Raw genomic sequence first — 26,489 nt, forward strand, 5'->3', positions numbered from 1 at the left:
CATTTCTTTCTCTCTTTTCTGGCCCCCGCGGCTGTCTCCCTGTTTCTCTTTCTCTCTCTGTAGCTGTCTCTCCCTTTTGGCCTCTGCTTCTGTCTTCCCGCGTCTCTCTGGTTACCTTTCTGTATTAATCTGTTTCTCTCTCCGTCTTTCTCTGCCATTTTGTTCCTTTCTATCTCTATTTCTGTTTTTCAATCTCTGTCGCTGCTTTTTCGTCTCTCCTGTCTGTTTCCCTTGTGTTCCTCTTTCTGTTACTCCTTCTCTCTTTCCATCCCTGTTGTTGTTTTAACTCTGTTTCTCTCTCTCTCTCTTTTTCGTGGTCAGTTCCGAGAAGAGTTTTGTGCTGTGAGGTTTATTTTGGTTTTGTGGATGTTAGCAGCTGACACCTTTTCTCAGGAAGTGACCAAGTCTCAGATGCTATCGCAAGTTTCTGGACCAAACCCTTCAATTCTTGCACTGAACGGATTCAATTCGTCAGCAGTTTCTGAAGATTCTCTCAGCCTCTTTCGTCCATCATCTTTCTGCACCTTCCAATCCGCAGCAATCAACCAATGGATCCAATGTATGGAAAGCTGTGGGGAACCCTGATCCTGCTGTCACTGTGGAGTGGTGAGTGAGGGAGGGAATGGTGAGTGAGGGAGGGAGTGGTGAGTGAGGGAGGGAAAGAGTGACCGAGGGATTGGTGAGTGAGTTATGGAGAGAGCGAGTGGTGAGTGACTGATGGAAAGAGTGACGGAGGAAGTGGTGACTGAGTGAGGGAGGGAGTGGTAAGTGAGTGAGGGAGGGAATGGTGAATGAAGGAGGGAGTTGTGTGTGAGGGAGGGAAAGAGTGATGGAGGGAGGCAGTTGTGAAGGGGTGAGGGATAGAGTGAGGGAGGGACAGGGAAGGAATGGTGAGTGAGTTATAGAGTGAGTAGTAAGGGAGGAAGTTTTGAGTGATGAAGGGGTTAATGAGGGAGAGAGTGGTGATGGAGGAAATGAAGAAAGTGGGAAGGGGTGGGAGTGAAGAGAGGGAGTAGGAGGAAGGGAGTGAGAGAGGATGAGTGAGAAAGAGGCATTGAGAGGGAGGGAGCCACAGAGAGAGTCAGCAAGAGTGAGAGAATCAAGGGGAGGATGTGAGACGAAAAAGTGAAAAGATGGAGTGAAGCAGATGAATTGAGTTCGCGGCTGAGAGAGAGGGAGTGGTAGAGGATGTGTGGGGAAGGGGTGTGTGAGATAGGATTACTGTGATGGAGAGTGACTATGATGGAGGGTGACTTTGATGGAGGGTGACTATGATGGAGGGTGAGAGTGCGGGGGAGGTGGTGAGTGCAAAGGAGTGGACAGAGTGGTGAAGAAGGCATTCGGCATATTTGGTTTACTCGTTCAGACCATGAATACAGCAGTTGGGACGTCTTGTTGAATTTGTCCAAGACATTGGTAAGGCCATACTTCGAATGCTGTGTACAGTTCTGGTCATCCTATTATATAAAGGAGATTATTAAACTAGAAAGAATGTAGAAAACATTTATTAGGATGTTACCGGGACCCCATGGTTTGAGTTATAAGGAGAGGCTGGATAGACTGGGACATTTTTCCCTGGAGAGCAGGAGACTGAGGAGGACTTAGTGGTGAGAATAGTGGTCTGTAAGATAATGAGGGGCATAGATCAGTTAGATAGTCAACATCTTTTCCCAGAGGTAGGGGAAAACTAGAGGACATAGATTTAAGGTGAGAGGGGAGAGATACAAAGAGGAAATTTTTTTCACAGAAGTTAGTGAGTGTCTGGAACAAGCTGCCAGAGATAGTAGTGGAGACGGGTACAATTGTGCCTTTTAAAAAACGTTTAGACAGCTACATGGTTCAGATGGGTATACAGGGATATGGGTCAAATGCAGGCAATCGGGACTAGCTTCGTGGTTAAAAAAAAAAGGGTGGCAGGGACAAGTTGGGCAGAAGGGCCGGTTTCTATGCTATAAACCTCTATGACACTAGAGTGCAGAGGACGGGGGGAGGGAGTGGGAGGGTGGGGTTGAGGGAGGAGGTGAGTGCAGGGAAGGGTGGAGGAGGGAGTGAGGACGAGTGAGGGCAGGGACGGTGAAACTGCGGAGGAGGGCGAGTGTGCAGGAAAGGATGTGAGGGAGGGAGAATGTTTAAGAGGAAAGGGTGTGAGTTGTGAGTGAGCATCAGCGTGAGTGAATATGTGTGAGGGAGAGGAACAGTGAGTCTGAAGGACGGTGTGAGTGTGAGAGAGAGTGTGTGAGGGAGAGGGAGGTGGAGAGTGTGGCAGAGGGGGTGAGTATGAGGGAGAACACACATGAGGAAGTGGGTGTGAAGGAAAGAATGTGAGAGAAAGAGAATGCATAAGAAGGAGAGGTTTGAGGGTGGGTATGATGGTGAGGGTGTGTGAGGGTATAAGTGAGGGTGCTTAAGGAATGGTGTGTGAGGGGTTAAGGGAGAAGGGGTGAGGGAAACGGGTGGGGGTGTGTGAGGGAGACAATGTGAGGGGGAGGTGGTGAGCTTGTGATGGAGGGTGCCTATCGGGTAGAGGGTGTGTGCAGGAGGGTGAGAGGGGCGTGTGTGAGTGTGAGGGAGTGTCTGAGTGTGAGGCAGTTGAGGACAGGCAGTACAAAGCTGTTGAACTTTTCAATTTGATCTTGTCTACTTTGGGATCAAACACCATCTACTCACCTTTTCCTGAAATCCCTTTGATTCAGAAAAAACCTCTCTCAGTCTCATTTTGAAATTCAGATTTGATGGCGTCTCATTTAGAACCATAGAACATTACAGCAGAAAAGCAGGCCTTTTGGCCCTTCTTGCCTATGCCGAACCATTTTTGTGCCTAGTCCCACTGACCTGCACCTGGACCATATTCCTCCACACCCCTCTCACCCATGTACCTGTCCAAGTTTTTCTTAAATATTAAAAGCATTCACCACCTCATCTGGCAGCTCATTCCAAACTCCCACCACTCTCCGTGTGAAGAAGCCCCCCCTTATATTCCCTTTAAACTTTCCCCCCTCACCCATGTCCTCTAGTTATTTTCTCCCCTTGCCTCAGTGGAAAAAGCCTGCTTGCATTCACTCTATCTACACCCATCATAATTTTATACACCTGTATCAAATCTCCCCTCATTCTTCTACGCTCCAGGGAATAAAGTCCTAACCTATGTATACCTAGCGACTGAACCTTCCTGACTAACCTCCCATGCGGGGCCTTGTCAAAGGCCTTACTGAAGTCCATGTAGACAACATTCACTGCCTTCCCTTCATCCACTTTCCTGGTAACCTCTTCAAAAAACTCTCATACATTAGTTAAACATGACCTACCACGCACAAAGCCATGTTGGCTCTCCCGAATAAGCTCCTGTCTATCCAAATATATGTAGATCCTATCTCTTAATACTCATTCCAATAGTTTACCTACTACTGACGTCAAACTTACCGGCCTATAATTCTCGCATTACTTTTTGAGCCTTTTTTATACAACGGAGCAATATGAGCTATCCTCCAATCATCCGGCACCTCATCCATGGATACCGACATTTTAAATATATCTGCCAGGGCCCATGCAATTTCAACACTAGTCTCCTTCAAGGTCCGAGGGAATACCCTGTCCGGTCCTGGGGATTTATCTACTCTGATTTGCCCCAAGACAACAAGCACCTCCTCCCGTTTAATCTGTATAGGTTCCATGACCTTCCTACTTGTTTCCCTTATTTCTAGAGACTCCATGCCAGTTTCCTTAGTAAATACGGATGCAGAAAACCCATTTAATATCTCCCCCATTTCTTTTGGTTCCATACATAGCCGACAACTCTGATCTTCAAGAGGACCAATTTTATCCCTTACTATTCTTTCGCCCTTAATATACCTGTAGAAGCTCTTAGGATTATCCTTCACCTCGTCTGCCAAAGCAACCTCATGTCTTCTTTTAGCCTTCCTGATTTCTTTCTTAAGTAGTTTCTTGGACTTTTTATACTCTTCAAGCACCTTATTTGCTCCCTGTTGCCCATACATGTCATACATCTCTCTCTTCTAAAATCATTTGTTGATTTTAGAAATATTTCTCATGTCTGCCTCTCATTGTTACAGCATAACCTCTAACCCTCATCTTCTCAGTCAGCTACTCAGAAACGGATCACCTCCCCCCGCCCCCCCCCCTCCGCCCCGCATATCGCTTGATCCCTTGAGTTATACCTAATATATTGAAATCACAACTTAACTTCTTGCTGTGGTATTGAATTCCACAGATTCACCATTCACTGGCTGAAGACATTTTTATTCACCTCAGTCTTAATCAGTACATCCCTTTTCCTCAAAGTACGACACCTAATTCTGGACTCCCGCACCATCAGGAACATTCTGAATCTACCCAATCTAATGCTGTTAGAATTTAATAATTTCTATGAGATCCCCTCTCACTCTTGTAAACGCCAGTGAATATAGCCCTAATTGATTTAGTCTCTCCTCACATGACGGACCTGCCACCCCATGAATGAGCCTGGCAACCCTTTGCTGCTTGCCCCCTATAGCAAGGATACCCTTCGTCAGATACGGACACCACAACTGCACACAATACTCAAAGTGTGGCCTCACCAACACCCGACACAATTGCAATAAAACATCCCTAATCCGACACTCTTATCTCTCGTTATGAAGGCCAACATACTATTTGCCTTCTTTACTGCCTGCTGTCCCGAAGTGCTTACTTTCGGCAACTGATGCACGAGGACACCAAGTTATCGGTGAGAATCCACCTCTCTCAATTTACACCCATTCAGATAATAATCTGTCTTCCTATTATTGCCACCAAAGTGGATAATCTCACATTTGTCCACGTTATACTGCATCTGCCATGCTTATGCGCACTCATTCAGCCTGTCCAAATCACGTTAAAGAATCCCTGCATCCCCCTCACAGCTCATCCTCCCACCATAATTTGTCATCTGCAAATTTGGAGATAATGCATTTCGTTCCCTCTTCCGAATCATCAATCTATCATGTGAACAGTTGGGACCCCAGCACAGGTCCCTGCAGTAGTCCACGAGTCACTGCTTACCAACTGAAAAAAGACCAATTTATGCCAACTCTTTGTTCCCTGCCTGCTAACTACCTTTCTATCCATCTCAAGACACTAACTTCTTAAAAGCCTTCTGAAAGTCCAAATAAATCACATTCTCCAGTTCTCTTCTACTAGTTACATTCTCAAATAATTCCAATAGATTCATCAAGCATGATTTCTCCTTTGTAAATAGATGCTGGCATTGTCTGATTATTCCACTGTTTTCCAACTGCTGAATTTTGAAATACTTGATAATGGACTCTAGCTTCTTCCCCAATACTGATGTCAGGCTCACTCGTCCATCGTACCCTGTTTCTCTCTACCTCCCTTTCTGAAGAGTGGGCTCACATTATCTACCCTCCAATCTGCAGTAACCAGTACAGAGTCCAAAGAACTGGAAAATGACACAAAACGTGTCCCAATTTCATAGAATCACAGAATTCATGCAGTTCAGAAGGAAGCCGTTTGGCCTATCGAGTTTGCACCGACCATAATGCCACCCAGGCCCTATTCCCATAACCCCACATATTTACCCTGCCAATCCCCTGACACTCGGGTCAATTTAGTATGGCCAATCAACCTAACATGCATGCGACACGGTGGCACAGTGGTTAACACTGCTGCCTCACATCGCCAGTGATCTGGGTTCGATTCCTGGCTTGGGTCACTGAAAGTGCGGAGCCTGCACGTTCTCCCCGTGTCTGCGTGGGTTTCCTCCGGGTTCTCCGGTTTCCTCCCACGCTCCAAGGATGTGCGGGTTCGGTGGATTGGCCATGCTAAATTGCCCCATAGTGTCAGAGGGACAAGCTTGGTTAAATGCATGGGGTTTCGGGGATAGAGCCTGGCTGGGATTGCGTTCCTTGCAGCATTGATGGGCCGAATGGCCTCCTTCTGCACTGTAGGAATCTTTAACTCTGTAACTTCGGACTGTCGGAGGAAACCGGGGCACCCGGAGGAAACCCACACAGACACGGGGAGAACGTGCAAACTCTAAACAGACAGTGATCGAGGCTGGAATTAAAGCCGGATCGCTCGTGCATTGAGGCAGCAGTACTAGCCACTGTGCCATCCTGCCATCCCCGTCTCGGGCTATTTCGTTATGTACTCTGAGATGAAGATTATAAGGCCTTAGAGAACTGTTTAGAAAGAGTGATGAGGTCCTGCAGCAGCAGTTTAGGGAGTTAGATAGAAATTTAACAATGCAGGACCTCGAGGGTTGTAATCTTAGGATTATTACCTTGGCTATGTACCAGTGAGACTAGAAATTGGAAGGTAGTACAGCTCAACATGTCGCTAACAGCTGGTGTAGGGGGAAGGGTTCCAGATATCTGGACCACTGGGATCTCTTGCGGGGCAGGTGGGATCTGTACAAGGACAGCTTGCATCTAAACTGGAGGGGCATAAATATTCCGACCGGGAGGTTTGCTCATGTCACACGGGAGGGTTTAAAGTAGTTTGGCAGGGGGTCGGAACCAAAGCAAAGGTGAATTAACACAATGTAAAAGTTCTGGCGTTAGTCACAAGTAAGGCTTACATTAACACTGCAATTAAGTTACCATGAAATTCCCCGAGTCGCCACAGTTGGACACCTGTTTGGGTCAATGCACCTAACCAGCACGTCTTTCAGACCGTGGGAGGAAACCAGAACAGCCGGAAGGAACCCACTCAGATATGGGGTGGACGTGCAAATTCCACACAGACAGTAACCCACGCAGGGAATCGAACCCTGGTCCCTCGCGTTGTACGTTAGCGGTGCTAACCACTGTGCCACCTTGCCGCTCACTTACGGGGGATTAGCGAGTAGGGCCAGTAAGATTCAGTGAAAGAGCAGGCAGCGTGTGTTTGCTAATCAAAGATGATCTGGTGGACTGACGTACATTTGTTTCAATGCGGGAAGTGTAACAGGTAAGAACTTAGGGCTTGGATTAATACTTGGAATTATGATGTTGTTGCCATTAGAGACTTAGTTAAGGGAAGGACAGGATTGGCAGCTTAACGTTCCAGAATACAGATGTTTCCAGTGGGATAGAAGGGGATCGAAAAGTGGTGGGGGAGTTGCACTACTGGAGAATATCACAAATGTACTGTGGGAGGACACCTCAGAGAGCTCATACAGCGAGGCAACATGGGTAGAGCTCAGGAATAAGAAGGGTGTAGTCACAATGTTGGGGGTTTACTGTCGGCCTCCCAACATCCAGCGCCAGAGGAACAGATATGTCGGCGGATTTTGGCAAGGTGCAAAAGTAACAGTGTTGCTGTGGAGGGAGATATTAACTTCCCGAAAATGACTGGGACTACTAAGTGCTAGCGCTGTGGATGGGGCAGAGTTTGTAAAGCACATCCCAGGACGGTGTCTGGAACTAGTATGTCGATAGTCCAACTCGGAAAGGAGCCGTACTGGACCTGGTATTGGGGAATGAGCCTGGCCGGGTGTTGTCGATTCAGGAGGAGAGCAGTTTGGGAACAGTGACCATAATTCAGTAAGCTTTAAGGTACTGATGGATCAAAATAAGAATAGTCCTCAAGTGAAGGTGCTAAATCAGGGGAAGGCTAATTACAACATTATTAGGCAGGAATTGAAGAATATAGATTGGGGCAGATATTTGAGGGCAAATCAATTTCTGGCATGTGGGAGGCTTTCAAGTGCAAGTTGATAGGAATTCAGGACTGGCACATTCCTATAAGGCTGAAGGATAATTATGGCAAGCTTTGGCCAACTTGGATAGCGAGAGATATTGTGAGCCTAGTCAAAGAGAAAAAAGGAAGCTCATGGTTCCTGTGGCTATGACTCATCTTTCATTTCCTCACCCTGCACTATAAATATCTCTGAGTTTCTATGTCTTTTAGCTTTGACAAAGGGTCATCTGGACTCGAAACGTCAGCTCTTTTCTCTCCTTACAGATGCTGCCAAACCTGCTGAGATTTTCCAGCATTTTCTCTCTTGTCTGGAGAACAAGGAAGCATTTGTCAAGGCTAGGAGAATGGGAACACACGAAGGAAAAGTGGAATATAAGAAAAGTAGAAAGAAGCTTAAGCAAGGAGTAGGGAGGGCTAAATGGGGTCACAAAATGTAATTGGCCAGCAGGATTAAGGAAAATCCCTTTTTATGCATATATGAAGAGAAAGCAAGTAGCCTGGGGGAGGGCAGGGAAGGAAATCTATGCGTGGAGCTGGAGGAAAAGAGGAAATGGGCGCGGTATCAAATGAATACTTTGCATCAGTTGTCACAAAAGAGGAGGACTTGTTGGATGATGAGTCTGGAGAAGTGTGTGTAGATAGTTTGGGTCATGATGAGACGAAAAAGGAGGCGATATTGGGGTATTTGAGAAGCACTAAATTAGATGAGTCCACGGGACCTGATGGGAAACATGCCAGAATACTGAGAGATGCAAGGGAGGAAACTGCTAGGGACTTGAGAGAAATCTTTGTATCCTCACTAGTACAGGGGAGGTCCCAGAAGATTGGATAACGTTGTTCCTTTGTTTAAGAAGGGTAGTAAGGATAAACCAGATAATTAAAGGCCGGTGAGCCTTCAGCCAATGGTGGGGAAATTATTGGAGAAGATTCTTCGAGACAGCATTTACTCCCACTTGAAAATAAGTGGACGTATTAGTGAGACACAACATGGTTTTGTGCTGGGGAGGTCGTGTCTCACTTAGTTAATCGAGTTTTTCGAGGAAGTGGCGAAGATGATTGATGAGGGTAGGGCAGTGCATGTTGTCTACATGAAATTCAGTAAGGCCTTTGACAAGGTCCCTCATGGCAGACTGGTACAGAAGGTTAAGCCGCACGGGATCAGAGATCAGCTGGCAAGATGGATGCAGAACTGCCTCGGTCATAGAAGACAGAGGGTAGTAGTGGAAGGGTGCGTTTCTGAAAGGAGGGCTGTGACAAGTGGCGTTCTTCAGGGATCTATGCTGGGACCTTTGATGCTTGTAATATATATAAATGATTTGGAGGGAAATGTAACTGGTTTGATTAGCAGACGATGCAAAGATTGGAGGAATTGCAGATAGCAATGGCGACTGTCAGAGGATACAGCAGGATATCGAATGTTTCGAGACTTGGGCGGAGAGATGGCAGATGGAGTTTAATGAACAAATGTGAGGTAATGCATTTTGGAAGGTCTAATATAGATGGGAATTATACAGTAAATGGCAGAACCCTTAAGAATATTGATAGGCAGAGGGATCTGGGTGTGCAGATATCCAAGTCACTGAAAGTGGCAACGCAGGTGGAGAAGGTCGATGGAGACAGGAGAGGTGCTGGAGGATTGGAGGATTGCGAATGTGGTTCCTATTTTCAAGAAAGGGTATGAGGATAGCCCAAGAAATTACCGACCGGTGAGTCTAACCTCAGTGGTTGGTAAGCTGATGGAGAAGATCCTGTGGGACAAGATTTATGAGCATTTTGAGAGGTTTAGTATGCTCAAGCATACTCAGCATGGCTTTGTCAAAAGCAGATCGTGCCTTACGAGTCTGGTGCAGTTCTCCGAAAATGTGACGAAACACATTGACGAAGGGAAAGCGGTAGATGTGGTTTATATGGATCTTAGCAAGGCGTTCAATAAGGTCCCCCATGCAAGGGTTCGAGAAAAAGTGAGAGGGCATGGGATCCAAGGGGCTGCTGCCCTGTGGATCCAGAACTGGCTTGCCAAAAGGAGGCAGAGAGTGGGTATAGATGGGTCTTTTTCTAAATGGAGGTCGGTCACCAGTGGTGTGCCCCAGGGATCTGTTCTGGGACCCTTGTTGTTTGTCATTTTCATAAATGACCTGGATGAGGACGTGTAGGGATGGGTTGGTAAGTTTGCCGACGACACAAAGGTTGCTGGGGTTGTGGATAGCCTGGAGGGATGTCAAAAGTTACAGAGGGACATAGATAGGATGCAAGACTGGGCGGACAAGTGGCAGATGGACTTCAACCCAGATAAATGCGTAGTGGTCCATTTTGGCAGGTCAAATGGGATGAAGGAGTGACAATATAAAGGGAAAGACTATCAGTACTGTAGAGGATCAGAAGGACCTTGGGGTCCGGGTCCATAGGACGCAAAAATCGGCCCCGCAGGTGGAGGAGGTGGTTAAGAAGGCGTATGGTGTGCTGGCCTTTATCAATCGAGGGATTGAGTTTAGGAGTCCGGGGATAACGATGCAGCTATATAAGACCCTCGTCAGACCCCACTTGGAGTACTGTGCTCAGTTCTGATCGCCTCATTACAGGAAGGATGTGGAAAGGATTGAAAGAGTGCAAAGGAGATTAACAAGGATGTTGCCTGGATTGAGTGGCATGCCTTATGAGGATAGGCTGAGGGTGCTTGGTCTTTTCTCCTTGGAGAGACGTAGGATGAGAGGAGACCTAATAGAGGTATATAAGATTTTGAGAGGCATAGATCGAGTGGACTCTCAGAGGCTTTTTCCCAGGGTGGAAATGGCTGCTGCGAGAGGACACAGGTTTAAGGTGCTGGGGGGTAGGTACATGGGAAATGTTTGGGGGAACTTTTTCACAGAGGGTTGTGGGCGAGTGGAATCGTCTGCCGTCAGTGGTGGTGGAGGCAAACTCAATAGGGTCTTTTAAGAGACTCCTGGATGAGTACATGGGGATAAATAGGATGGAGGGTTATAGGTAGGCTGGGAAGGCAGGGATATGTTCGGCACAACTTGTGGGGCCGGACGGCCTGTTTTGTGCTGTGGTTTTATATAAGGTAGTCAAGAATGCATACAGCATGCTTGCCTTCATCGGCCGGGGCATTGAGTTTAAAAATTGTCAAGTCATATCGCATCTTTATGGAACATTAGTTAGGCTGCACTTGGAATATCGTGTTCAATTCTGGTCTTCACGCTACCAGAAGGATGTGGAGGTTTTGGAGAGGGTACAGAAGAAATTTCATAGAATAGAATGCCTGCAGTGCAGAAGGAAGCCATTGAGAGCATCAAGTCTGCCACCGACCATAATCCCACCCAGACCCTATTCCCCTCATCCTTCATATTTACCTTGCTAATTCCCCTGACCGGAGTGTCAATTTATCATTGCCAATCAATATAGCTGTGAGCAGAGGTTGGAGAAACTTAGTTTGTTCTCGCTGGAACGACGGACGTTGAGCGGGAGAACTGATCAACGTCTACAAGTCCGTGAGGGGGGACAGAATGGATAGTCTGACGCTATTTTTCCACAGTAGAAGAGTCAATTACTAGGGGCATCGGCTTAAGTTCCGAGGGGCAAGGTTTAAAGGAGATGTATGAGGCAAGTTTTTTGCACAGAGGGTGGTGGGTGCCTGGAACTCGCTGCTGGGGAAGGTAGTGGAAGCAGATACGATAGTGACTTTTAAGGGGCATCTTGCCAAATACATGAATAAGATGGGAATACAGCGATAAGGTTCCCGGAAGGATAGGGGGCTTTAGTTCAGTCGGGCAGCAAAGTCGGTGCAGGCTTGGAGGGCCGAAGGGCCTGTTCCTGTGTTGTAATTTTCTTTGCTCTTTGTTCAATCCCATTATTTTCCCCCAAACCATTTCCCTATTAATACTGATTTACTTCAGCACTTCATTAAAACTTGTTGCTCTCAGAGCTTTTGGTACATTATTCATGTCTTCCTTTGTGAAGACAGACCCATCATCAGGCACAAGTCAGGAGTATGATGGAATAGTCTGCTCTTGCCTTGGTAAGTGCAGCTCCATTAACATCCAAGAAGCTCTACACCGCCAAAGATAAAGCAGCCCTTCCAAAAACATTCACTCCTTCCACCACTGACGCACAGTGGCAGCCATGAGTAGCCTCTGCGCGATGCACTGCAGGAACTCACTGAGGTTCCTTCGACAGCACCCTTCAATTGCACGACCTCTACCATCTAGAAGAGTAGCAGAAAGACCACCACCTGGAGGTTCCCCTCCAAGTCACTCAGCATCCTGGCTTGGAAATATATCACTGTTCCTTCACTGTCGCTGTGTCAAAATCCTGAAACACCCTCTCGAGCAGCACTGTGGGTATACCTACATCACGGGGACTGACGCGGTTCAAGAAGGCAGCTCACCACCACCTTCTCAAGACCAATTCGGGATGGACAATAAATGCCGTTCCAGCCTGCGACACCCACACCTTGTGAGAGAATAAAAATAGATCTTTGCTTGCAGCCAGCTGCTCGAGTTACGAATCTCTTTTTCACACTAGGTACTGCTGGGGAGCTGCAGATTTGCCTCGAGAGAAAGCAGCCCAGCAGTGGGACATGCAAAGTGGAACTGATGTGTTCCAGCTTGCGTGACTCGGCTGTTGAGTGGTTCAGAGGGAACAAGAAGGTTATCAGTGATCAGAGGCATGAGCTGCAGTTTGGTGGGATGATTTTGGATGTCACACTCGATTCTCAGCTTGGAGAAACGGTTTATAAATGCAAGGAAGCTGCAGGAGGAGTCGAGCAGACTGTTGATTTGGGAGAAACCTGTGGCTACAGCAACACTATCAAAATTCTACCAGGTAACAACTATCATTTTACTACATCTCAAATGCATGGACAAATCCTTGCTATTCAGTGACGTTACCCACACTGAATCCTCCCCCGCCCCCATGTCCTGGGGGTTGATGATCAATTCTACCACTGTCACTGTAATATATCCTGCGTCATGATATATGGAGGGATACTGCTCAGACACTCTGAAACCGTCTTGTATCAATTAACTCGCCTGCTAACTCCCCAAAATCTGTCCACCATCTTGGAGGCACAACATCAGGAGTGTGAATTTTTTTTTTCATTCATACACACATACTCATGCACGCACACACACAGACCCGTGCACGCACGCACATACACACACAAACACACTGACGCGAGCGCATACACAAACACACATACATGTGCAGACGTAAACAAACACACGTACACACACTCGGGCATGCGCGCACACACACATACACACATGATCGTACACGCACGTGCACACACACATGCACACACTCTCACACTTATGAGCACACACACATACATACAAACACATGTACGCGCACATGCACACACTCACACACACTCACAGACAGTGGAATTTGTATTCAATAACAAAAATCTGGATTTAAGAATCTACTAATGGCCATGAAACCATTGTTGGAAATGGTTGGGTTCACTACTGTCCGTTAGGGAAGAAACTCTGCCGTCCTTACCCTGACTGGCCTACCTGTGAATCGAGCGACAGCAATGTGGTTGACTCTCAACTCCTGTCAGAAATAGCCCAGCGAGACTCTCAATTTTAACAATCACTATGACATTGTGGATCACACAGCACGAGGACTGCAGCGTTTCAAGAAGGCAACACACACGCTGACACATATGCACACACACAAGTGCACACGCACTGCATGTGAGAGAATGTCCTGCTGTTGTCATTTGCTATTGAACGACTCTCTTTCTCCATATTGTTCTATTTACAGATGTTTCCTCAGTTCAGTACCAGAAAGTGAAGATTATTCTCACTGCGATTTTCTTGGCAGTTTGTACGGCAGCTTTGCTGTTCACCTTCTATCTGTGCCATCAGCAGAACAGTTAAGTATTGGGTTTGTTCTCATAGCAGCAAACAATCTCCTCTTAATCCCAGAATGCTTCCCGAACCTTGAGTGTCAGAGGTCATGGATCTCGCATTGGGGGTGTGAGTGACAGGGGACCTCGCACGAGGGTGTGAGAGACAGGGGATCTCACACTGGGGGTGTGAAAGACAGGTGATTTCGCATTGGCGATGTGAGGGACAGGGGAATCTCGCCTGGGGATGTGAGAGACAGGGGATCTCGCACGAGGGTGTGAGAGACAGGGGAATTCACACTTAGGGTGTGAGAGAGGGATCTCAGATTGGGGGTGTGAGGGACAGGGGAACTCGCACTGCGAGTGTGAGAGACAGGGGGTCTCGCAATGGGGGTGTGAGAGACAGGGGGTCTCGCACCGGGGGTGTGAGAGACCGGAGATTTCGCACTGGGGTGTGAGAGACAGGAGATCTCGCACTGGTGCTGTGCGGCAAAGAGGGAATCTCGCACTGGAACTGGGGTTTTAGTGGGAGAGGAAGGCAGGGTGGCAGCAGAGGGAGAGAGTGGGGAGAGGGAGGGAGTGATAACAGAGACTCAATATCACCTGATACTGACTTTCTCTTATTTTGCTTCTTCTGTCTAGGCAACAGTGAAAAGAAAAGGAGACATAACCAAGGTAGGGGTTCAATCCAGCCGGTACCCCGAAAGTGTCTGACTGGCGAACAAACTGCTGTCCATTACTGTGGGTAGGAGGAGGTCAGGACTTTTCTGCCAGCACAACGGTGACTGTTTGATGGGGGACAGTGTAGAGGGAGTTTTACTCTGTATCTAACACCGTACTGTACCTGTCCTGGAAGTGTTTGATGGGGGATAGTGTGGAGGAAGTTGTACTCTGTCTCTAACCCTGTGCTGTACCTGTCCTGGAAGTGTTTGATGGCGGACAGTAGAGATGAAGGTTTACTTTGTAACGATCCCTGTGCTGTCCCTGTCCTGGGAGTGTTTGATGGGGATAGTGTAGAGGGAGTTTTTCTCTGTATGTAACCCCGTCCGGTACCTGTCCTGGGAGTTTTTGATGGGGACAGTGTACAGGGAGCTTCACACTCTATCTAACCCTGTGCTATACCTGTCCTGGGAGTGTTTGGTGGAGATAGTGTAGATCGAGTTTTACTCTGTATCTAACCCTGTGCTGGACCTGGTCCGGAGAGTGTTTGATGCGGACAGTGTGGAGGGAGTTTTAATCAGTACCTAATCCTGTGCGGTACCAGTCCTGGGAGTGTTTGATGGGGACTGTGTACACGGAGATTTATTCTGTCCCAAACCTCGTGCTGTACCTGTTCGGAATATTTGATTGTGGGGCAGTGTAACAGGGAGTTTTTTATTTGTTAAGATCACTGAGTGTAATTTTATCATTTTGGAGATGCTCAGACTGTCTCTGTGTTAATCTACCTCCCGATCTCCCTTGCCTGGCGATTTGTCAAACAGGCGGGCACAGGAATCAGCTCGAAACCCATGTTTGCCTCTTTTACACAAGCATTTGGTGTCCTCGAGTGAGGTATTCTTGTTATAGCTACTTTGGTACTGTCACACCTGGAATACTGTGAACAGTTTTGGTCACCTTACCGAATTAACTTACCTTCGAGCGAGACAGAAAAAATCATTTTGCTGCTGACTCCTGGGCTGAGGGATATTGGCTGATGTGAGATTAGTATTCTGGAAGCTAATCGTTTGAGAGGTGGTCTGTTTGAAACGTACACAGATCTCTCACAGTTTCAAGTGCAACCTACTTACCGGATGTTTTCCCCGGTTGCGGAGTCTGGGACATGGGGGTCACGGTTTCAGGCGAAGAGATCAAATTTGATACTTTTCAGTCAGAGAGTGGTAAGTCTTTGAAATTCTCTAACCCAGAGAGCGGTAGATGATCTGTCCTTGAGTACATTCAAGAGAGCGGTTGAGAGATTTTTGGGCATTTTCTAAAAGAGAATGGCGAGTGGAGTGGAGAATAGAGTAGATAGGATCAGCATAATAATACCACAGCACGAGAACCAAGCTCACTGCATCCAACTACTTCTTGTTCTTATGTTTCTTTTTCCACTGAAATTGATCTTTCCTCTTTGCAGGAGAAGAAGGAATTTACTCTGATTTGCTAAGTCCTGGAAGTCAATCTGACACCAAAGAGGTCGAGGCTGGGCCTGCTGCAGGCCTCAGAATGCGGGCTGTGGCTGGGCCTAGCACAGGCTCAATAAGAGAGCAGGCCGAGGCTGGGCCTGCTGCAAGCCTCGTAAGGCAGGATGAGGTTGGGCCTAGCACAGGCTCAATAAGCGAGCAGGCTGAGGCTGGGCCTGCTGCAAGCCTCAGAATACAGGCCGAGTCTGGGCTGGTTCAGGCTCAATAAGAGAGCAGGCCGAGGCTGAGCCTGCTGCAAGCCTCCAAAGGCAGGATGAGGCTAAGCCTAGCACTCCCCAGATGGTTCCAGTACAAGATTCAACATACACAAGCCTGAAGAAACGACCAAAAGATGCCGACTACCAACTCCTCAGACGACAGATACCCAATGATCAAAGTGCAGTAACATATTCAGCAGAAGCTGAGGGGGTGACACTTAAGACAACATCGCAAGACAACAAGATAGATTTGGGAACTGAGACAATTACAAATTCACTCCCAGCATATTCTACATTTAAGCCACTCGAAAACCTTTGATTATATTCCAGTTTGTAACTCACTCCCAGGTATCTGTTGTTCTATAAACCACCCAAAACCCTCGATTAGATTCCAGTTTGTGACACTCCCTGGTATCTGTTATTCTGTATATAAACCACCATGAACCGTTCAATCAGATTCTACTCTGTAACTCACTCCCAGGTATCCGTCATTTTATGTAAACCACTCCAAAATCCTCGATTAGACACCAGTCTTTAACTCACTTCTGAGTATCTATTATTCTATATATAAACCACCCCAAACCCCGAGATTGGATTGCAGTTTGGAACTCATTTCCAAGTATCTGTTATTCTATATATAAAACACCCAAACCCCTCGACTATGTTTCAATCTGTAACTCAGTTCCAAACATCTGTTATTCCATATATAAACCACACCAAACCCTTGATTAGATTCTAGTCTGTAACATACTCCCAGTTATTTGTTATTCTATGTATAGACCATCCTGAACCCATCAATTCGAATCCAGTCTGTAACTCAGTAAAGATCACAGGGCCAGTACTGTGAACAGGGCTATGAGGAAGTGTGTGACATTCTCTTTGTTTCCTGGGGACAATCGCTGTTTCTCAGACGACAGCTTTGAAAGATAAAAACATTGGTCTCCCTGTCTCACATTGCTGTTTGTGCGATATCGCTTTGCATAACATGGTTGCCCCATGTCTAACATTGCAACATTGACTGCACTCTAAATAAATACCTTCTTTGTTTGCTCTGAACTGTCGAGGTTGATCAGAGGTTTAGATTTATTTTGGTATGAGACTTGCTTTCCAATATGATTGTTTCGTATGTTAACCGTCTGTGCTTGCTAATGAGGAAAGCAAAAAAAGTTTATCTTAATGTATGTGCACAAATGTGTTAAAATGTGATTTACACGATTCTGCCTCAACTAGAGCATTGTTCTAGTTCGGCACACTGTACTGGAGGGAGGATGTGAAAGTATTGCTGAGTGTGTGGAAAAGATTCACGAGAATGACTCCAGAAATAAGGAAGTACCATTTTGTGGATAGATGGAAGCAGCTGGGACTGTTTCCTCGAGTGGAGAACGTGGAAAGAGGATTCAAGAGAGATTTAAAACTCTGAGACATCTGGGCAGAGTAGTTAGAGAGAGAAACTATTCCCCCTGTGGGAAGGATCCAGATTGAAAGTCATTGGCGAAAGAAGGAATAATGATAAAAGAAGAAGTTCTTCAAATGCTCAATCCTAAGATTCTCGATTGTTCTTTCTGAGAATATGATGAAGACAGGATCAATTGATGCTTTGGAAAGAAAATTGGATATTTAATGAAAGAGTAAAGATTGTAGATCAACGGGAGAGGCCTGTTTGCTGAGGTTCTCTCGTGAAACATGATTATTTTGATAGCGCAACGGACTGGGAGGGTCAGGCGTCGGCCGATTCACAGGATTCCTGTAAGCGTTCGCACGACGCTTGCGTCTCCTCGGACGGATCTCTGGCAATGTCTGTGTGATGCCGGAAATCGGCTGGGAGGCGCGGCAATCATTTAAATAGTATTTAGAAGTGCCAAGGGAGTGGGGTCTTGGGGCGCGGTCTAGGGGCGCGGCCTGCTGGTGGTAGGGCCTAAGGGCAATTGGTGGGGGTGGGGATCCCACTGCCACTCTGTATTGGGATGTGGTCTGGGCAGGAGGGAGCCTAGCGATCGGAACTGGCTGGGAGGGGATGGTCAGCCGGGAGTTCTGCCAATTGGGGTTTCTGCCGGTGGGGGTCTGCCTCCCGGAGGGTGGAGTCTGCCGCCCGCTGTGGGGAGGGAGGGGCGGGGGTCTGCCTGCAGGGGAGTGGGGGTGGATCGTCACTGATGGGGGGCTGGGTGGGATGGGGACTGGAGATCGGGATGGGACGTGGGAAGGGGGGCGGGGTGTTCGGGGCTGGCCCGCACATGGAAGAGGGGCCACGATCGGGTTGTGGAGTGTTTGGGGTGCAGCACTGTGGGGGCCCCGGACTGACCAGCGATCGAGCTGGTCAGCAAACTGCACGTTGACAGTGCAGTTTGCTGTTTCAGCCCCTCCATTGTGAATAGGCCCCGCCCCCTGAAATTTAATGATATTCACCTCTGCACTGCAGAGTGTGGGAGACTCGAGCCTGAACTCCCATGATTAAACCAGCGTGAATTATTCCAGTTTTCCCGTGAATGCGACACTTCGATTTTTTTGGGAGTGTCGCCCCCATGATTCTAATGAGGCTGAAGCAATGTTTTGCAGAGCTTCGTGAGTGCTATGGACCTGAAGTGAGCGAAGTGCGGGAGATGTTGCAGGCTAGCCCTGGAGATGCTTGGTGGGCTTCTTCCAGGCTGTCTTCAGGTGCTGGCTGGTGGACCAGTGATACCTGGGGTGGCGTGGGGGTGGGGGGTGGGGGCTTCCATTTTCTCAGAGCTCACTGGGGGACGGGCCCTGATGGAGCCCTGCTCAGCTTTCCCCCTGAGGATACTGCTGTTACTTTGTGGGGAAGGGGCCCTGAAGGAGTGCTGCTCAGCCTTCCCCTTGAGGGCACTGTGCAGTGGCATTGTCTGCCTTGGGTGTGGTTATGCACTGCATTGAGTGCTGGGGTTCCGGGAGAGGAGTGGAGTGGGAGAGGGGCGCTTGTGAGTGCACCATGTGCTGACTGAGGCCTAACCACATCCAGCAGCTGCTGCTCCAGGCCGGGGTGCCGAGGTTCACACATAGACTGCACGGAATCTGCTGTCACTGGGCACCCACCTGGTGATGACTTAAGTCTGCCTCTGCCCTGTGACACTGACCATGCCTGCAACTGATGTTGCAGATGCACACATGGCAATTGTTCAAGGGTGGGCAGTGCCCACAGCTACACACTCACCTGCATAATCTGTGCCATCATTTGTCATGATAGGAACTTCACACAACCTAATCAGGTCATGCATGGCACCATGGATTGTGTGCTGTTGACAGCACCCACAAGTGGGGGAACTGGCCCAAGTGAGGAATTGGGGTGGTGCTGGGACTATGCAGCCAATGACATTAATCTGTCATTCTTTGCTCTTTCCAAACCCCATTGTGCAGATGGATCTTAGACTGATAGATTTGGAGCTGGCCATTATGGTGGCGGATGAGGAGGCAGAGGAGTTCGCTCAGGAGGTGGAGGCTGTGGGGAGACCCTTGCAGGAATAGTCAATACCATGTCCTCAGGAAGGAGGGCAGGGGGCTGCCGCTGAGGTCCAGGAGGTGGGTGAGCAGTCTCCCAAAAGGGTGCACATAAGGCAGAGGGTGCAGAGGGCAAGGAGGCACAGGCCTCGGAATTTATTTGAGACTGTCTCGGAGGCGACATGTCGCTGCTGGCTGCGGCTCTCCAAGAGCACAGTGCGTCATCTATGTGAGGTGCTCGCACATCTGGAACCTCAGGGGAGGGGCGGCCATCCGCTCCCTGTGGAGGTTAAGGTTACGGCTGCCTTGAACGTTTTTGCATCTGGGTCATTTCGGGCACCCAATGGCGACCTTAGTGGGGACTCTCAGGCCTTCGTGCGCAGACGAGTGTGGAAGGTCACATATGCCCTTTATGCCCGGGAAGGATAGTACATAAAGTTTGATTCCACTCCCTGAATGTGCAGATCGTGTGTGACCATCTCATGTGGATCATGCAGGTCGATGCACGCCATCCAGGGAATGCCCATGACAGCTTTGCCCTCAGGCAGCGGACATCTGTGACCTCTTTCAAAACCAGCCCATGCTGCCGGGATGGCTACTGGGTGACCAGGGTTACCCGCTAAAGTCATGGGTGATGATGTCTGTACGGAGGCCCGAGACCGAGTTGTAGACCCGCTACCATGAGGCCCATGCAGCCTCTCGGTCCACAGTAGAGTGCTGCATCGGCCTGCTTAAAATGCGGTTCCGCTGCTCCAACCCTTTGTGTGCTTCACGCATAAGCATAGTTTGCTGCGTTCTGCACAACATAAAGTTTTTAAAAGCGTTTTTATTAGTCACAAGTAGACTGACATTAACACTGCAATGAAAGTATTATGAAAATGCCCAAGTTGCCCCATCAGGCGCCTGTTCGGGTACACTGAGGGAGAATGTTGTATGTCCAATGCATCTAACCTACACAACTTTGGACTGTGGGAGGAAGCTGTAGCACTCGGAGGAAACCCAAGCATACACGGGGAGAACTCCACACAGACAGTGATGCAAGTCGGGAATCAAACCTGGGTGTGGCAGCAGTGCGAACCACTGTGCCACCGTGCCGCCCTCATCGCCCAGCAGCGGGGAGACAAGCTGGAGAAGGAGAAGGAGGAGGGGGGGCGGCGATGGGGCGAGGTGGACGTCCTGTCACATGAGGAGCCAGAGGAAACGGGGCAGGCAGCGATAACAGATGTTCGGCAGGGAAGGTCAATGATGGATGCCTTAAACGTACCCCGCTTCACGTAGCTGGTGCTCTGTCATCCCACCACTCTGTCTCCCAGAAACATCCAAACTTGTTAATAGGCCTGGGCTGGCAATGGTCGTGAGTCTGGCTTGATGGCTGGAGGATGATGGCGACTCACTGTTGTGCGCTCTGGGATCCTGCCCCTGGTGCCACTCAAGCCTGACTCCTACATGTTCTCCGAATGCACGCTGCCATCCTGGCCCACATAGAAGTAAGGGTTGTGGGCACAAGTTTGTGGGATAATCAGTGCGGGTGGGGGGCATTTGCCCCAAACGTCTGGTGGATGTTGGGGAAGGTTTGGCAGGCACTGTGTAAAATGTGGCTGAGCCTCGCAAAGCATAACAGACAGCTCCTCTATACATGGGAACCGCCCGACACGAAGGGACAATTTCACATGGCCAATCAACCTAACCAGCGCATCTTTGGGCTGCGTTATCAACAGGGATTCAAACAATATAAGGGGCACTGAGAGAGAATTCATTCTGTGTGTCCAGGATTTTCTTTTCAGCCAATTAGCGATAAACCCAAAAAGAGAAGATGCAATTCTAGACCTCGCCTTGGGAACGAAGAAGGGTAAGTGGGTGAAGTGACAGTTGGTGACCATATCAGGGATAGTGATCGCAATTCAGTTGCATTTAGCCTGACCATGGAAAAGGACAGAGATAAAGCAGGAATAAAAGGTTCGAACTAAGATAAGGCAAACTTTGCAGGAATGAGAAGGGACTTGGCTGACATGGGATGGACAGCACTGCTAGGGGATAAATCAGTGGAAAACCACTGGGAAACACTAAAAAGTAAGATTGTGAATCATAACATCCCTACAGTGCAGAACGAGGTTATTTGATTCATGACCCACCCACCTACCCAGCCCATATTTGGACCATTGGAGGAAACTGGAGCACCCAGGGGAAACAGATGCATGAAGAGAATGTGCAGCTCCACATAGTCAGTCACCAAAGGCTCGAATCAAATCTGGGTCCCTGGTGCTTTGAGGAAATGTACAAAGTAGACGCGTTCCCTCCAAACTTAAGACTGGTTCTGCGAAGTCTAGATTCCCTGGTTGTCTACAAGAATAGTAAGAAGCTTAACAACACCAGGTCAACTTCTTACTGTGTTTACCCCAGTCCAACGCCGGCATCTCCACATCATGTCACAAGAATTGCAGGGGACGAACAAACAGAAAAAGAAAGTGTACGATAGGCATTATGAAGGAATCACTGCAGATAGCCTAGATGAATATAGGAACTGCAGGGGCAAAGTGAAAAGGAACTAAGGAAACCTGAGAGAGGGCATGAAAAAAGTTAGCAAGTAAAGTTGAAGAAAACCCAAAGATGTTTTGCCAATATATTAATGGTAAAAGTTAAGGCAAATGTGTGATCTATCAGCAATGAAGAACGAAGCTTGTGTGTAGATGCAGAGGATGTGGGAAGATGTTTGAATGAATATTTTGTTTCCATATGTTGAATGGAAAGGGGTGATGCAGATTTATTAGTCCAGGAGGAACACGCTGAGATATTGGGTGGAATAATCATAAAGAGATTTTTCGAAGGGCCAGATGGACTGTTTCTGAGGATGCTGAAAGAGAATCATACAATACTACAGTGCAGAAGGAGGCTACCTGGCCCATCGAGTCTGCACCGACCACAATCCCACCCAGTCCTATCCCCATAACCCCATGCATTTACCCAAACTAGTCCCACTGACACTAAGGGGAAATTGATCATGGCCAATCCAGTTTGCCCGCACATCATTGGACTGGGAGGAAACCGGAGCATCTGAAGGAAACACATGCACACACGGGGAGAATGTGCAAACTCCACACAGACACAAGTCGTGAATCAAACAGCAAATGCTATGGCCATAAAAATATATTCTGGCAATGGTGCTGAAGAATTCAGATTCAGATCTTACCGCAATCTGAGCTAAGCTGTTCCGACGCTACAACACTGTCATCTAACCGCCAATGCTGCAATTTGCCCAATATTGCAGGGTTTACAAATATCAGGTCAAATCCAACGCCGCAAATTACCATCAGTCTACTCTTGATTATCAGTAACGTGACGGAAGGGGCAATAAACAATGATATCAGGAGGAACTCCAATGCAAACTGGAGGAACATCGCCCGATGTCCCGATTCGGCACTGACTGCGTTCCAGAATTAACACTGAATTCAACAACTTCAGAGCATCTCCTTTCCTCCATCCTCACCCAATTTCCATTTATTTTGTTTTATTTCGTTTCATCTTATTTATTTATATTACTTTATATCTTCTTTTTATATATATATAATTTCCATGTATTGCATTGTTCATTTAAAATCTCACTTTCCATCTTGTTGCCCCCTCTCCCTCCACCCCACTCGGGCCGTCTCTTACATTTCCTTTGTTCTGCCGTTAACACATTCTGATCTCTTAATGGGCAGCCAGCAGCACCCTTCTCAGCCATGATCACCACCATTAAAATTCCCTTCTTCTTAATTTATATGGGACACCTTTGTCACCCACCCCACACCCATATCCCTCACCATTACAGTATAAATCTCGCCCAGATTTCTTTGTCTTCAGCTCTGACGATGGGTCATCCAGATTTTGAACGTTAGCTCTATTCTCCCTTCACAGGTGCTTTCAGAACTGTTGAGATTTTCCAGCGTTTTCTGTTCTTGTTTTAGATTCCAGCATCCACAGTAAATGTGTTTATTCAAGAGGCACTTGTCAGACAGACTTGTTCCTGGGATACAAAAAAATGCTAAAATCGAAACAAAGCGCCAAGTTAGCATGGATAGGTTAGATTAAAACACTTGCAGTCAGTTTCCTTGGTGATCTCGTGGCTCGGATTAGGCTCTTTCACCGCAGCGGTTCGATTCCTGGTCAGGGATTGAAGATTTATTGTTTTCTTGCAGCCCATGATTTAAGTGGAATTGGAATTACTTCCTGATCGAAAACAGGAGTGATATTGGTGCCAGTTTCAACAGTACAGAGAAAAATCCGTCCAATTCCACAAACCCGTCAATTACCCACAACAATTTGTATTTGCATTGCCTCTTTTGGTTCCTCCAGTCAAAATGAATAATGATATATTCTCGGAGAATTCCTATTGTAGAGAAGGAGGTCGGTCGGCCCATCGAGTGCGCACCGACAACAATCCCATCCACGCCCTATTCCCGGAAACCCACATGTTTACCCTGATAATCCCGCTGGCAGGCGGGTCAATTTAGCATGGCCAAGCAACCGAACTCACACATGTTTGGAAAGGAAACCGGAGCACACGGAGGAAACCCACGCAGACACGGGGAGAACGTGCAAACTCCGCACAGAGTGACCCGAGAAATTTAACCTGAGCCACTGGCGCTGTGAGGCATCATTGCGAACCACTGTGAAACCATGCCGTCCTATTCTACTGCATTTTATTTTACTGCAGTGTTAGTACCAACCTGTGATAAACCATTTTGTGGTAATTCTGCTGATCAACATTAACTTATCAGCGTTAATGGACGGTGGTTTCCAGCCCCAAGTTGGGGGGCACTGTTTGTACAGAAGGAGGTTTGTACAGAAGAAGCAACTTTGCTGCTTTTCTGGGTGAACTCCAGCTCTCCATTCCTCCGGCAGCGTCACCGTTCAAACTGAGTGTTTCTCCATCCCACGCTGTTAATCTCAAAGCTCCTGCCTTCTGAATGAAAACTGCCTCCACTTCACTGGAGGTCGGAGAGTTACAATTAAAGGTCTTCTTGTCACTGAGTCCGAGATTTGGACCCAGACCTGCGAGGTATTTGTGTCAGTGGAAACAACAAAATCTACTCCATCAACAGCCAGATCTTAGCCCACATCACCATCTATATCGTCAGCGCTTTGTATCCTATTTCTCTCTCTTTTTTTGTTCTTGGCATGTGAAAGTTCCAATTCAGACACAAAAGAGGAAATCTACCTACCACTGATTCCCGCAGAACTGGTACAAACCTGGAAGGAACGCAGGATTTTTACGCAACAATAAACCCACTTTCCCTGACCGGGAATCGAACCCGGGCCGCGGCGGTGAGAGCGCCGAATCCTAACCACGAGACCACCAGGGAAGCTGGCCCAAGCTCTTTAAAACATTGATTTATCTATGAGCCTTCTGCCTTTTATTTTTATTTCAGACTTTTTATTCACCAAAAACAAGTTTCTCCTTTAAATTGTCATGTTTAGATCGAACCCAAGGGACTGTTCAGCCAATGAAAACAGCGAAACCTGTGAGCTGCAACATGAAATCGACCGTGAGGTGAAATAGTCCCGCAAGTTGGTGATGTGGCACTTTCAATTTCCAACACCCACCAAACTCATCACTGTGGCTTCTGTGAAACTTGCAAGGTAACACACGGCAGACATTCACCACGGAGAGCAACTGGCAGAACTCATTTATGAAACATTATCCTGTCGCTTCTCTTCCTGTTTCTGTCGCTGCCTCTCACCCAGCTCCCTCTGGTTGTCCATTTCCCAGGGTCAGTTAGCTGCTTGATACAGACACAGAGAGTTGGTGAACCCGATCTTCACCTGGAAAGCAAGGAAAGCGAATGGATGACACACGGCATTGAGAGGAGATGGAGTTTAGAGATAACAGTATAAGGAGACACAGATATCTCATCTTCCTGATCCAGTTCCTGATTGCAGGAACGTACACAGTGCCAATTATCGACTGTCACACTCTCCTTCCAGCCATGAGCACGGAGTTAAGTTTTGAAGTGTTTGAAGTCTTGCTACAGTTATTCAGGGTTTTGTTGAGACCACATTTGGAATAGTGTGTTCAGTTTGGATCTCCCCATTTTAGACAAAATAAAAGCAAAATCTGAGGATGTTGGAATCTGAATCAAGAACAGAAAAAGCTGGAAAATCTCAACAGCTTTAACGAGAAAGAATAGATAGCATTGAAAAACTGCAGGGATTCTATCGTTCTATGAGTTTGATAGGGTGGATGCGGAGACATTATTTTCCCTGGTCCGGGAATCTAAAGCACGTGGGTACAATCTCAGGATAAGGCGCTGATGATTTAAGACTGCGATGAGCAGACATTTCTTCACTCAAAGGATCGTGAATTTGGGGAATTCTCTGTGCCAGAGGGTTGTAGATGCTCCATCATTAACACATTTCAGTTCGGGTTGGATAGATTTATGATCTATTCAGGAATGAATGGAAGCAGGGAGATGGAATTGGAACAAATGCTCAGCCACAAATTAATGTTTCCATTCTAATTTTTAAGCTTAATGGTATAATGGAAGCATGTATATAATATTATATGTAATATGTCTGAAGTCAATAGTCATTCAATAATGTTGGTGACAACAGGTAACAGTACAGCCAGAAATACTTGAGCTATTTTTCATTGACCACACGGACCCATTGCCAACACACAACTGTTTGCCTATGAATGCAGATGGTGAGAAGACAGTAAAATCACCGTCCCTGGGTGGTCTCGAACCACCAACCTTGCGGTTAGCAGCCGAACGCGCTGACCGATTGCGCCACAGAGACTCAGACAGCAACTACCCACGATATTCTAAGCTAGGGTGTCAATAACCACAATTCTCTTTCTGCAAAACCTGTTCCAGAACTGCAGCATGACCGCACCGTTTTGAATTCTATCCAAGTATCTTTGGTTACGTTGATCCCGCTGCATTTCTGTTGTGTGTTGGTTATTCTCTGTTTCCTATGAACGTGTCGGTAAAATGAATCCATGTCTCTTATCACAGGGAGGAATTCAACGGGAGGGAAGGGAACTGACCACCAGAAGCCCAGCGATCCAATAGTTCCCACTCAATCATCAATAACACCATTCACAGCTGCACCTGCATCCAAATATTGTGACCCATTTCCCTCAGGATTTGT

General features: G+C 47.4%; 1 protein-coding gene and 2 non-coding genes across 3 annotated transcripts; 1 reads left to right on the forward strand and 2 right to left on the reverse strand.

Annotated features, from left to right (window-relative positions):
- The first annotated feature begins 446 nt into the window (after window positions 1-446).
- LOC144480759 (uncharacterized) lies at window positions 447-16,969 on the forward strand. The gene is made up of 5 exons (XM_078200335.1): window positions 447-606; window positions 12,199-12,498; window positions 13,444-13,554; window positions 14,171-14,203; window positions 15,645-16,969. The coding sequence occupies exons 1-5, from the start codon at window positions 549-551 to the stop codon at window positions 15,917-15,919; spliced, it is 777 nt and encodes a 258-aa protein (XP_078056461.1). The 5' UTR covers window positions 447-548; the 3' UTR covers window positions 15,920-16,969.
- Window positions 16,970-24,628: 7,659 nt separating this feature from the next.
- trnae-cuc (transfer RNA glutamic acid (anticodon CUC)) lies at window positions 24,629-24,700 on the reverse strand. The gene has a single exon. It is a non-coding gene; the product is annotated as a tRNA-Glu (tRNA).
- A 1,361-nt stretch (window positions 24,701-26,061) lies between these two features.
- trnas-gcu (transfer RNA serine (anticodon GCU)) lies at window positions 26,062-26,135 on the reverse strand. Its single transcript has one exon. It is a non-coding gene; the product is annotated as a tRNA-Ser (tRNA).
- Between the last annotated feature and the right edge of the window lie 354 nt (window positions 26,136-26,489).

The sequence above is a fragment of the Mustelus asterias genome, chromosome 30 (assembly GCF_964213995.1).
Source record: "Mustelus asterias chromosome 30, sMusAst1.hap1.1, whole genome shotgun sequence".
NCBI lineage: Eukaryota > Metazoa > Chordata > Chondrichthyes > Carcharhiniformes > Triakidae > Mustelus > Mustelus asterias.